The following is a 14630-nucleotide window of genomic DNA, read 5'->3' as shown; positions in this document are numbered from 1 at the left end:
AGCAGCTTTTACATAAAACAACAGTGAAAAACCCATTACCATTATTATTATTATTATTATTATTATTATTATTATTATTATATTTATTAAATTCATTAAATTTATAAACCTAAACAAAACTAAAGCCACAAGTAAATGGCATTAGACATAGCACAGGATTACCTTTGAATCCTTAGCATAGTAAAGGGTACGACCTCGAAGTTTGAAATAACGCTTTTTCCACCTCTGAAAAGAGCTGGTTTGCTTCAGTAGTAATCCTTCTTTTATACTTGTCTGAAAAATATTAAAATACAGAAACCAAGGTAAATAGAAACACATAGAAACAGCTGCACATATAAAGTTATGCTTTCTAAAATTTATGTTACACCTCATATAACTGTGAATTTAAACTTTATTTATTCACATTAAATAGAGACTAATTATTTGGACCACCAGATTTTGCATTGCTATTTTTTAAACAATGACAATGTTTGCAAAATGTTAATTTAACATGTAGACTGAAAATGCAGTCAAAAGGTATATAATTATTCTGAAGATATACATGAAACTATTCAATTGTCTGGAGAGCTGCAAAGCCACAAATACTAAAATGAGCAACAACTGATGGTAGCATAACTTGGGAAAAAAATGCTAAAACCATCAACAGAAGGTAATTTCCAGTTCCAAAACTGATTATGTTGAGGAGAAAAACAATTTCCACACAGATACTAATTCAACAGGGTACTTAAATGTGTCTGATTCAAGAACAAGAATTACTTTAAAATAGAGGGAAAAATCCAGTTTGATGCAAGTCATGCAAGACTTTGAGTGTGCTGCTGAACTGAAGCCTTCACCATGAAATCAGCTAACCATTAGAGATAATTATTATCTGGAAAGTGTGAGAACAGTAACAGCTAGGGATATTTTTAAGCAAAAAATGACTCGATGATCCAAACCTCTCCATTGGATAATGAATGCTGTCTATATAAAGCCCATTTCTTGAAATAGGCAAGAGACAAATTAGTATATTTAAAAGGTGTATTCTGTTTGCATCAGTGTGTGTGGGATTCATCTGATTACGGAAATTCTCCACTTAATCAGACAAAACAAAATGAACACAGCATACTAATTGCATGAGTCTCAAGTGTGCTGAAGCACACAAGAGGTATGAGAAAAAGCGAGTATGTTTGGATATTATATTGCAAAATTTCTATTTCCAGAATATTTCCAATTTGTAATGTAATAATGTGATAAGAGACACAATACAATTTCTAGACAATGTGGGATAAACAGCATTTGAAGTTATTCAGCTTTATGAAGGAAAAACTCCCATCAGCCACCAGCAGCTTCAACTTCCTTCTCTCAAAGCTATCTTAAAGGTAAAGCTACCCCATGACATAGAGCTTCTGGAAACTTAACCAAGATCTGACCTAAAGTTCATAAACACCATCTATCATCAGACATGAAATTCTCCTGAACTTTAATGCAACTAATAAAAACACAGAAAAAGCACTTTACTGTTCCTACCATTTCCTTGAAATGAGAAATACTGCTGTTATGCACAGAAATTGCACCCCTCATTTAGATAGTCCTAACGTCACAAACCAAAATTGCAGTCCAACAATCCCAAAGCACTTGAATTAATGGTCTCAAAAAAGCAACCCTCTCCAATTAAACATTGTTAGATGGGAGTTTAGATTTGACACAGTTAGCTTCACATGCCAACAGCCTGGACCAGTGAGTGGATTCAGTCTCAGCTCTCATGCTCTAGCTAAGGGGTAGCAATTCCCAGTGGAAAGGGTCTGCTCATCACACACCATTTGAAGGCACTATGCAATTTTCTGATCAGACCCCAAGATAAGTTAGTTTTCCATGATATAGACAGATTTAATCAGCAAATACATATACTTTTTCAAAGCTATCTGTTGTAGCCACGCAGCACCCGTGCTTCATATCACACTGTGAGATTTTGGAAGCTCATCACAAGGATGGGAGTCCTGACTTTTGTGCTTATCAAGGGTCAGAGGATGAAAAGACTGAAGAAATTCAGTTCCAAGGAAATGGTACTCCACATTCATGATAGACACTGACTTAACTGGGAAAATTGGAAGGAAATCCACACTCCCTAAAATGCACTAAGTATACTAGGAGACACAGAACATATATTATGCTTAATACTTTTGGCAATTTTAAACTCTGTTTAAAAAAACATAAAGCTCCCTAAATCTTGAAGTATTAATCACTAAAGAATTAGTTCTCTTTCTTGTCATTTTTATGCCTACTAAACCATTGTCTCTTGTTTCTATTCACTCCTTAAACACCAGTATCCTTAATATCAAACCAATACCTTCAAAATTAAATCTATTTTACAAATTAAAATTTGTCATTTGAAATTAGCTTCCTAAAGCTGGCTGTAAAAATCTTGCAGGCTCTGCAGAATTTATTTTTGCATCAACATTTTCAAAAAATCTGGTAAACATTTACCCAAGAAGTAGAAGCACTTAATGAAGTATACACATGAAATTTACATTTTACCACAAATAACTATATTGGGCTGAAACTTGACCATCTTAAATAGAAAAATCTATGGCTGCAGGCACCAAAACTGATCACAAAGCTTTAGCCCAATATCCTTAATTAAATTTATTTAGACCTAAAATGTTTAAAATTCCATCTGACAACTGAGTCACTAAGTAATCTGCTAATTATTAATGCTTTCCTGAGTCTATACCAAGTTACAGCATTTCCAGTAATTTGAGATTGGAAGGAACCTCTCAGGTCTTGAATTTGGGCCCTCATTATTGCCTACACACCGGTGATGTTACGTTTTTCAAAAGCAATGATCAGTCTGTAACTACACCTTAAGAAAGTAGCTCTTTTTCTTCTCCCCACAGCAATTAAGACAGTGCTCCAAGATCTCACTGTTCTGAGAAGCCTTTTTATAATTAATCTCAGCTGGACATGAAATCTGAAGCATAAGCAGTAATCACTCCAGTTATATTAATTCATTTCCTACTGCAATTTAAGAGAAACAAGAAGTACAGGTCCCACAATCCCATGCTACTTCTCACTTTCACAGAACCACCTCTCATCGGTTTCCAAAACCTCTGAACTTCCCCATCCTGCATCTCGTGTCATCTAGTAATACAGTGTCCCTCCAGAAGTATGGGACTATGATTAGACAAGAATAGAATAGAATCCCTAATAATCTTTACTATTTTAGCCATTAGTAAAAAAAATGATTGACAATATTACAATCATAACATCACAGTATTCCACTTCCATTTTCCAGAAGAAATATAATTATATAAAACACAGTCATTTTTCATAAAATTAAGGAGTACACATGTGTTCAATTATCCAAGAATGTCAAATGCATCTCCAAAATCTCAATGACAAAAAAAAAATTTGACTTGTAGGTATTCAGGTCACTACAAATAAGAAACATCCCCTTTTGTATAAGAAGATTTAAAAATGTCCAGTATATAACACCTGAAAAGTAAAACTAACAGTTTTTATTTCAAAGGAAACCAACCACATTGCCTTACTTCTAATTCACTCACTTTGTAAAGCCCCACATTTCTGCATAAGTAAATTTTTTACTTCCGCTGCTGCCAGAAGAACAGAAGGAAAGGAGAAAATATTCTAAATTTAGAAAACAATAAACAAATTGTAAACCCACTATTGGCAACTACAAACTAAAACATTAAATTATTACAGATAAAAGTCTACCCTCTACTTCTTTTCATGTAAATAAATGGACATGCTGCTCAAAATGTATGAAGAGGGGAGTGAATAAAAGAACATGAGGAAATTTCTGAAAGTGAGGAGGATGAAATGAGAACAGGAAAGGCCATAAAACAGGGTAGTCAAATGCAAATAGGAAATTAAGAGCACGAAGAATTTTAAGATAACCTTGCAACAGATGCTCATGCTGAGACTAAAATGTTCATAAATTTGAAAGATGAAGCACAGCTAGCAGGTTGGCAGGATCATTTTCCAACAGAAATGTGAAAAGGGTACTCAAGCATAAGAAGGTCACAGGAGAAAGAAAGTCATTAAACCCTCAGCATCTGTCTTTACCAATGAAGATTATGAGATGGTATCTCACACAGCATGTTCTCCACAACATCAGAACAGCTGTATCAACATGGAGAGTATATACGGGAAGTACTAGACCAGCCAAATCACTAAATCATGTGGGCCAGGTGGTATTGACCTGGGAGCCTTGAAGGTCCCAAAATATACTGATACTAACAAAATACACTGCTACTAGCATCCACTTGTGGTAGGACAGTAGAGTCCATACAAAAGAATATTGCTGATCCCATACATATTCAACTGGAAAAAAGTCAACAGAACTTTTGTAAAGGAGAATACCGCCCTGCTACCTACCATGTGTTCAGGAGGTGTAGAGGAAAGCAAGTAGATAAATAAAGACCCTGTAGACCAGGATTTTGAGAAAGCCTTTGACAAGGCTTCTCACCAAAGAATACTGAAGAAATATTATTAGAACTAAATTGGGAAAAGGGGCATGTTGTGAACTAAAAGATGTTTCAAGGAAAAATCTAAACCTTGTTAAAATTCTCACATCAACTTTGAATAAAGAAGAGATTTGTGAGTCACAGTTCATAATTCTCTAAGCTCAACCACAGCCAGAAATGCCATACAATTTTGTCTATCACTTATAGAAAAGCAACAAACCAAAGACAATATAATTTTGCTTCTCTATAACACTGTTGTGGACAGTATCAGACAGTTCTGCTCTCTCTAACTCAAGAAATGGAGTTAAGAGAAGGTACAGAGAAGGTCAACGCAAATGATTCACAGAACAGTAGATGCCTCACAACAAGAGAGAAGGAAGAGCACAAGACCATGGGAGAGATAAGAATAATGTTTAAAAAAGCATTCAGGAAAAGTAAGGTGACTGCAGAACTATAGCTCACCACAGCCCACAACATTATAACAAGGAGGAATGTGATAAAACTATATTGAGATCAGTTTAACAAAGATAAAAAGTAGTACATCTTTACATAGCATTTTATGAAGCTTGCTGTCACAAGAGATTGTACAGGCAGACAGCGTCAGCAAGCAGAGAAAATAGACAAATTCAAGAACAGTATAGCTGTATGTGGTCCTTTGAATTTGCCATGGGAATGGATGGCCACCAAACTCATGTGCTGCTCCTGAACAGCCTTTTCTATTCCACTGCTGAAAGTGGATCACTGTGCAACCAAGCAAAAAAATTCACAGGTTGAATTTCTCCTGCTATGTAGACAGCATCTCTTTTACTTTCAAGTCTGATGTTTGTATTTGTAAGTGGGCCTAGGTTCCCATTTACCAAGTATTTGCATTCTTGACAGACCAGGCAAATAAAGAAAAGAAAATAAAGAAAGAGAGAGTGAGATCATATGATGAAACTATTTGATAATAACTCTCTCCTGTAATGTTTCCTATCCCTGTGACTTTGCCATGTATGGAAATCAAACAAACCCTCTTCAGTACTGGAATATTTTCACCATCTGCACAGGTATGGCTTTAGGCAGACAGTGCCTTCATTACTTTACAAGGTAAAATCTCACAGCTCATATTAACTCAGAACCCCTTAAAATATTCCATGTGTTCAGTGGATTGAAAGTTATTTTTATTATTAAAAATGTGACAATCAAACACTTGATTTATATTAAAATTATGACTTGGGAACTCCAAGCCTGTGATTTTCTTGACAATCTCTGTATAGCAGCTTCCATTACTGTCACTTAGGCTGACAGATTTTTCATTAGTAATGTCAAAATAAAAATAGATTTTATCTACCAAGAATAAAAACTTCAGCAGCAGCTTACTTTTAGTAAGGTTGCATTTTTATTGGAGATTCCTGTTCACAGTGAAGGGAGCCTAACATTTGAAAATTAAAACCAAACAAAGAATCTATGAATTTATAGAGCTAAAAAGCATAAAAATAAATTTGAAAATTGGTATGTTGACTAAGTAACATTGTTTAAATATCAAGAAAATCTTAATAAAACAAGTACCACCAAGAACTGGTAGCTCAGTGGAGCAAGTGGAGCTGCATCATGGGGTGCCTAAAACACAACACTTGCCTCAAATGAGACACCCCAGGCTGCTGCTGCTGCTAACATATCCTCCAGGTTCACCAGTGACAGAAATGACAAAATGCAAAATGCAGCAAGTTGCACATGCTCAGTCTGTCATAGCTGATGACAGCTATCTCTGTCCTTTTAAGAAAAAAAAAGCCAGACCAGCTAGCTGTGAGAAAAGAGCTTTCTAAAATCTCAGAATGAAAGCCAGCCACACACCCCACCAAAACACTAACTTGTGATTAAACACCACCATTTCTGTGTAATAATAAACACCTATGTTTCTTCAAAGTTATTCTTATACTCCATATTTTGGGGTTATTTACATGGATGGACTCTAGCCTAAGTGAAACTCTAATACAAATAAATGCAATTATACAGCTACGCAGTGTCCTTCTTCCTCAATCTCGTTTTCCCTTCATGATCCCTTCCAGCCTATGCTAAGAAAACAGATTTTTACACTACTATTGTTCAAATAAATAATAATTTATAAAAAGCTTCCTCTAATTGGAACATATGGTAAAGCAGTAAGACACGAAGTAAATACAAAATTACAGGGAAATTGGAATAATAAAAATATTTAATAGCAACATGAAATGGAATTAGCAGACTGATTTAAAAACAGAGGTTGTAGCACATAACAAAGATGAGTAAGATATTGCCATATTAGGATAAAACATTACACTTGGAATTAAAAAAAAACCAAAACAAATACCCTATTTTAGATATAAAGTTGATACTAGATTGAGAATGGAGAAGAAACTTTTTTCTGCAGTTCAAGTATCTCAGCTCCTAATTTCCACTCGTGTAGTGTGTTGCTCTCGCCCTCTGTTGTCATTAATCAGGGCATGAAACAGCTGAAACCCACTAAAAAGGTATAAAACACTTCATAGGACTGTGACTTGGTGCCAAAGATTTAAGTTTTGGTGCTGTAACACAACTCAGCTAGCTTTGAGCAGTATTTCACTGCTACCGTTTGGAGCTTCAGTAGTTGTTCCTTTTAAATTATGCATGCTCTGAGCAGAGAGATTTAAAGCAACTAAGTCTAACTGGTTTTGAGACAGAAGAATATAGATGGTACATATTTCAGGAATAAAAAAATAAAAAATAAAACTCAAAATAAAGAGTCAAAGCATTCAGCTGGAAAGATTTTTTTCCTTTACCAGAACAATCTAGACTCTCTCTCAACTGCAGTGCCCAACACACTTGCCAATCAGTAAAGTATATGCAATGTAAGTCCAAAGAAACCATTTTTCCACTTCACATAGCAAGATACAGAAAAAAATCCCAACACACTTCCACAGAAAAGAGAAAATTTTCTCTAGTTCTTTCCATTGTTAATATGCAAATAACAGTTGATCAACTACTTGAGGAAATTACAGAAGCATCCTATAATAAAAAAACCAAAATACCACTACAAACTTTTAAACAATCCCTTCTTGAAAACAAACCCAAAGTTAAGCTTGTTATAACAAACCTTCTGTGTTTTAATTCTTGCAGTTTTCATTTTTGTTATTTTGGTAATCTTTAAACAAATCCCAGTTATGCTGTCAGGCTTCCCAGGAGCTACACTCAGTAGAGAGGAGCCTACACAGATCCACTTAGAGCTTGCGGCTCTTCAGGGAAAGCTGGGAAACAACTCTTCTTGCAGGCTTTTTCCAGACCTTTATCTGACTTTCGCTGATCAAGTTAAAAAAGATAAAAAGCTTTTAGCAGCAGAAATTCCACAAGGCCAAGAAGAGCTGTAGAAGAGAATAGAGCTGTCCAGTTGGAAGGGACCAAGAGGCTTTATTTAGTCCAAAACGTACACATTTTAAAGTTACAATTTCAGGAATTTCAGCACCACACATATGTGGTTTTAATAAGTAAGTTCTTAGTATCTTTATCACTTCTTTGAAGAGATGAAAAATGAAACAATACCACCCTATCCTTCACACCTTAACCTTCATATCAGTCATGATAGGTCATTGCAGTTGGTATCTTTCTCAATACACAAGTCCACAAAGACAAGACACCAGTTTCACAGGTGTGAAACTTGTGATCTACAAAATCTTGTGATTTTGTATGGGAAACTTGTGATCTTGTGCCTTGTGATCTATAAAATCCTGTTATGTCTAAAATAAGAAAAAGAGAAGTTTATTAACTAAATAGCCAAGCACTCCTGCATTTTTATAGTGTTTCTGATGACCACAGATACAGAGACCATATACATTAATCTAATTCAGTGGCTGCACTCCATTGGAAGTCTATATTGGCCCTAATTTTGGTTTACTCTATGGCAGATAAAATCCTGCATACATATTAATCATGTTTTGAGTTACATTTTCTAGTATTCTCCCAGTAACAGTCTTAACACTCTACTTCTAGAATAGCTAACTCAACAAAACCTTTAATTCCATAATAACTCAAATGTGAGTCTCTCTCACTTACCTATATATATGGAGACAAATACTAATATACTTCCCACTATCAAAAAATTTATCCTTAAATGAGAAAGCTGGAAATCTAATTTGAGTGATAACAGTAAAATTATACTAGTGAAATATGCCACATGGAAAAGACTGATAATGTCAAGCAACAAGCATTTAGAAGGGCTATTTTATTGCAGATAGTGAAAAATTCTTTTGATTATCATCAAAAATATTTAGAGAATGCAGAAACACAGGATAGCTACTCCAGAGACTGGAAATCTATTCCCAGTTTGACTGTAGATTTTATGTGTGACCTGCCTGAGGCAAATCAGTTATTATGTCTTCTATGATCTCCACACTGAAAAAAATAACTTCTTTATTCTTCTCCATGTGGGTCTTCTTGTGATTTCTGATGATAATGATACTAAAATGATGATATCATTTTATTAAGCATCTTACTAGGGGTGGCATTTCATTTTAATCAAAAATGTTCATAGATGGCTTTTTTAAATACAGGAACTTCAGAAGTAATGAAAGTAAAACTATAAAGTCATTAACAATTCCTATCCTTACAGATGAGAATTACAGGAAGGAATGTTGAAAAACAAAGACTTGTAAACAAAGCTGCAGGACAAAAAACTGCATTTCAAGACATAGCACAGAACTTTTTTAATACTTGTACTCTATAACAAATTATGGTACTGTACGTTCAGGTTCAATATATTTACAGTTAAGGGGCATAGTTGTTGCAGAATCACAGAATAGCTGAGGTTGGAAAGGATCTTTGGAGATCCATATAGTCCAGCCTGTCTCACGAAGCAGAGATCTGGAGCAGTCCGCCCAAGGATATCTATGTGGCTCCATACATATATCTGAGTATCTCCAAGGACAGAGATTCCACAACTTTCCTGGGCAAATGTTCAACTTTTTTTAGTGTTCAATCACCTTCAAAAGAGGTGATTTTTTTCTTGTGTTTAAATGTTTTTGTTTCTGTATTCCAATCTGTGCCCATTGTCTCTTACCCTGTCACTGGGTACCACTGAGTCTGTTTTCCTTACACTCCTCAGATATTTGTATATATTCATATGATCCTCTTCAGCCTTCTCTTCTTCAGGATAAGCAGTCACAGGTATCTCAGCCTCTTGTCATATCGAAGATGCTCCAGCCTCTTAATCATTGTTGTGGCCTGCCACTGGACTCTTTCCAGCATGTCCATGTTTGACTTGTACTGGATAGCGCAGAACTGGGCACGGCACTCTGGGTGTGTCCTCACCAAGAATGAGTAGAAGATCACCTCCCTTGACCTGCTGGCAATTCTGCCAAACACAGCCCAACATCCTGTTGGTCTTCATTGTCCCATGACCCTCGTCTGTCACACTGCTTTCCAACCACTCGGCCCCCAGCCTGTCTACTGCTACAGTGGGATAGGATTCTTCCTCCTCAAATATAAGACACTGCCTTTGGTGAACTTCATGAGGTTGCTGCTGGCCCATTCCTGCAGCCTGTCCATCTCTGAATGGGAGCACAGCAATCTGGCACACCAGACATTTCTCCTCATTTTGTATTGTCTGTACACTCTGCAGATACACCCTGCATTATCATCGAGGCTTTAATGGAGATGTTACACAGCACTGACCCCAGTAACAACCCCAGGAGTAAACCAGTAGTGACTGACCTCTAACTAGACTTTGTGTCACTAATCATCACACATTTTGCTCCATCACCTTCCAAGGAACAGAGATTAGGCAGCTGGTCTGTACTTCCCCAGATCCTCCTTCTTTTTCTTGAATATGAGTGACATTTGATTTTTTTTCCAGTCCTCAGGAACCTCCCCTAGCAGCTACAATCTGGGAAAAATAATGGAGAATGGCTTTGCAATGCCATCAAGCAGCTCCCTCAGCACTGAGATGTGTAGCCCAGAAGGACCAGTGGACTTGTGTTTATGCAGTTTAAGTGTTCCCACACTTGATGTTCCTTCACCTTCTACCACTTTCCAACTGGTCACGGGCACCTGGGATTGCAGAGGGCTGGTGTGAACAGTAATGACCAGGGTAAAGAAGCCATTGAGTATCTTGGCTTCTTTCATGTCTTCCGTCACCTGGTCCCGTGCCTCATTCAGCAACAGCCATGAGTTTGCCCCACTCTTCCTCCTTCTACTGATGTACCTGTAGAAGACCTTCGTATTGGCCCTCACATCCCTTATTCTGATTCTACCGCAGGTGGGCTTTGGCATTCCTAATCCCACCCCTACATGATAGTTTCTCTAAATTGCTTCTAGATCACTTGTCATTGCTTCCAGTTTTTGTATGCTTCCTTTTTATGTAAGGTTTTTCGTAAGTGTCCTGTTCACCCACGCAGTACACTGCTCTTAAGACTGTAGGACTATGACAAACTCATTCTGTCTTTAACTTCTGTTAGTTCTAAATGTGAAAGCCCTTGCAGCAAAACTGCACCTTTTTTCTAGGATTGCTTTTCCTAGAATTCCTTACAAATACTACTGAGGAATCTACTCCTTGCACAATTTTTTCCCAATGCAGATTGTCTATGAAAATCTAGGAGTACTAGACAATGTCTGGAGGCCAAATTGGCATCAGAAATTCCAGTCCCAGTTACTGTATTTTAATTCTTTTGGAGTTATTAGATTTAGTAGGTAAATATTTTATAGCTTAGTATAGTCTGGAGAAAATTAAAGTTTGTGATAGAATACTAAGTAAGTGCCAAACAGATCTCAGGTTTACTTACCAGACAACAGCCTTCTGTAACCAGAGACATTATGCTGATAAATTCACTTGTTTATGCAGCTACATATAAACATTACACATGTACCTACTGAACTGTTATAAATTTATGAAACAGCTTATTATTTATGCTGATGAGTTTCAATATTTAAAGGGAGCTTATGAAAGAGGGACTTTTTACAAGGGTATGTAGTGTCAGGACATGGCAGACAAGGGAGAATGGCTTGAAACTGAAACAGGATAAATTTAGATTAGATACAAGGAAGAAGTTCTTTACTGTGAGGGTGCTGATGCACTGGAACAGGTTGCTCAAAGAAGCTGTAGATTCCCCAGCCCTGGCACTGTTCAAGGCCAGGTTGGATGGGGCTCTGAGCAGCCTGATCTAGTGGAAGGTGTTCCTGCTGATGGCACGGGGGACAGAACCAGAAGATCTTTAAGGTCCCTTTGAACGCACTCCATTCTATCATTCCATGCAACAGGAATTGGAGAACACAGAAGTGGCACAGCTGAACACAGCATCTGATAAGCCTGCATTCATTGCTTCTGTAAAGATAATCTTCACGTGTTCAGTTTCCAATCACAGAATCCGTTGATAGAATAATGGAGGCTCTAAAATCTGAGTTTTCACATGATCTGTCATTACAAAAATGTCTCTTTTCTCTCTATTTGAACGAAGTCTTCATCTGTCTTTGTCAGCTATCCTTGAACTATTCCCAGAAGATGGTTTGCTGAAGCCCTCAGTTACAGTGATTCTTTACAACTAAATGGATTCCCTTGTGTAAACATTTCTTGTTGCACTTCAAAATCATAAAGTGCCTTGGTAGGACAATGATGCAGATGTAAAAAATCCATAAATCAACTCAAAGGCTGTTACTAACTCACAGTATTTTTTAATGACAAAGCACTCAATAGGACAATTGTTATGGTCCTTTACTTGATACACTCCAACTTTCCTTTGTTAAAATCACACTAACTTTTCAGCAGGAGAAAATAATATGAACACACAGCTGATTAAATGAGTAATAAGGTTGTTCTGCTTTTTGACTAAAGTAATTCACAATCAACCAATCAATGCCCAAACCAAATTTACATCTAGAAGTATTTTTAAAAAGAACAAAGATGGAAACTTGTTTTCCACAGAGGATGTATGTTATGGAAGTCTTCTATCCTGTTATGTACTAAGACTAAGCTTCACATACAGCCCTAGAGGTAAACATGATTATGCTCTGAAACTTCTCAATGAAGTTTCTCACAGCATCTTCAACAGCATTTATGAGTGAGAAGATCTACTTTCCTCTGGAATGCGCATCAAGTGTCCTATTTATTTTACTGGCCTTTCACATAAATGTGAAAAGCATGGAAAATAGTTTTTAAAAATAGATATGGTTAATCAGATTTCCTCTGAGATTTCCTGATCATATTTCTTTGGTATCTACTCTATCTGCTTAAAATCATTATTTCCTCATAATTGCTTACTTGTGTTTAATACAGGTACAATAAACTTCTGAGATTCATTCCATTTCTAAGCATTAAGTACTTAAGGAACATGTGGAGTTGCTGTCTTTTCCCCACAACAAAAGCTGGAGGACTTTGGGAGATACACCCTAGAAAATCTTGCTGTCTCCCACACTATGACAGTCATGGAAGGGAGGGTGCAGCCACTGTGGAGTGTTTCAGGTCTAGCAGCCAACAATAGTTCAGTCTGAGCTGAGACAATACCCTTAGATGCTGCAATGACTGATGCACAACATTCATGCCTTGGGACCAGTAATCTGAAGCAGAAAGGCAGGTCTCCTGAGCACTAAACCCACCAAAACTTCTGAGCCAGAGCATCCCATTATCTTTGCACTGGAGGCTGAGATACAATAGAACTTTCTCCACATGCAGAGAAAGGCATATAAAACCAGATTAAAATAATTTAAAATACATTAATTAGATCTAAGCTGTATGTTAAAAATTTTAAAACTACAGGATTATCTTCACTCTCCTTTAAATTAGCTAGGCTTCAAAGATTAGGCTAGGTAATTGTGGTCTTATGCTATCTTAATTACAAGAAAAATAATTCTAGCTACTTTTTATAATGTTTTTCTTGCTAGAAAACCCCTTTAAGTGGAGTATTTTAAGAAAAAAAGACTAGTTGAAAATGTCCTTTGCGCAGAAGTACTGTGAGTTTATTAAATGGTTTCAGACAGTAGACAGAGGTGCTGATCACAAAGACCTGGATGAAAGAGACATGACAACAAAGTCAAAGCATCCATATCAAGAGTCAATTTCTGAGTCACCTCAGTAATCACCTGAACTTATCACTCAGTTCTTCCAACCAGATTCCTGATATGGTCTTATAGCAGCAAGCAGTCTGGGAATAAATGTGATTAATACTCCTTTTTTTTTTCCTTCCCCCCCCTTTTCCTTCATCTCACTAAAGGGATGCTTCTCAAACAATTAAGCCACCTGTACACTTTGTAACTTGCTAGTTAGGCTGGTTATTGTTGCAAATTTTACCATATAATCAATTTTTAAAATTGCTATTACCAGTAATCCACTATTAAAGCCTCAACTTTAGTGGGGTGATAGGTTAATGAAAAACATAGCAAAAAATAATATTCTGATACATAAAGCACAGTGGCTGAAGGCAGAGAACTGTTTTCTTTGCATGTCAGTGGGTTTTTTTAAACAACATAGTAGTTTTACTTTCTGCTGCCTTAAACACCAAAGATGAAGGCAAGATGCTGCTGCTGTGACTTGGAGCATCCTTTTGATGCCATTTATATTTGGATAAAAACTGGGCTGAATCTGGTCCAGGGCATAAGGAATTACCACTCAAAAGAGCAGCTTTAAACAATTGAGATATGAAAAGGATTTATTAGAACACCCTGAGATGGAATATGCCATTTTAAACTAAGGCCCAACTAAAGTTATATTACTCTTTGAAAGCCAAAATAGCCATAGACAGTTAAATGGAGATGTCATAAAGTTCCTTTACCTTTAAGAAAGTTAAAGTTGCTGGGGTCTCCTGGGAGTCTTTTCTCTTGACCAATTATCGGTCATTGCTGAGAATTGACAGCAGTTTTAGCCATTGAAAAGTAGAATCAACTTGTGAACCCCACCTTAAAGTGTACACCCAGAAGTCTGTAGTGCTTCTTTGTTTCCTGGTTGTGAAGAGTGGCGGAGCTCCGGCTGGCCTCCCGTTCTCTGCCCAGGCCATGCGGCCTGGGTGGGGGGGCCGAGCTGGGCCTGCCGTTCTCCCGGCCGGGAGATGGGGACCGGCGGGGGCTTGCCCCGGGCTGAGCCGGGCCAGGCCGGTGCCTGGCTTAGCTGCAGGTTTTGCTGTAATAGAATTTACTAGGAAACTGCCGAGTAAAGAAGAAAAGCTCTGGACCTGCGGCAGGCTGAGACAGCAACTA

General features: G+C 37.1%; 1 protein-coding gene across 2 annotated transcripts in view; it reads right to left on the bottom strand.

Moving 5' to 3' along the window:
* Positions 1 to 14630, bottom strand: part of DGKH (diacylglycerol kinase eta) — a 155506-nt gene that overhangs the window by 71307 nt on the left and 69569 nt on the right. For both annotated transcript variants that reach the window (XM_058828046.1, XM_058828055.1), the window contains exon 3: positions 163 to 273. In XM_058828046.1, coding sequence (XP_058684029.1) covers positions 163 to 273 — 111 coding nt within the window. The remainder of the gene's footprint in view (positions 1 to 162; positions 274 to 14630) is intronic.

The sequence above is a fragment of the Poecile atricapillus genome, chromosome 1 (assembly GCF_030490865.1).
Source record: "Poecile atricapillus isolate bPoeAtr1 chromosome 1, bPoeAtr1.hap1, whole genome shotgun sequence".
Classification (NCBI taxonomy): Eukaryota; Metazoa; Chordata; class Aves; order Passeriformes; family Paridae; genus Poecile; species Poecile atricapillus.
Note: the sequence above shows the minus strand (reverse complement) of the source record. Positions and strands in the feature narration are given on the sequence as shown.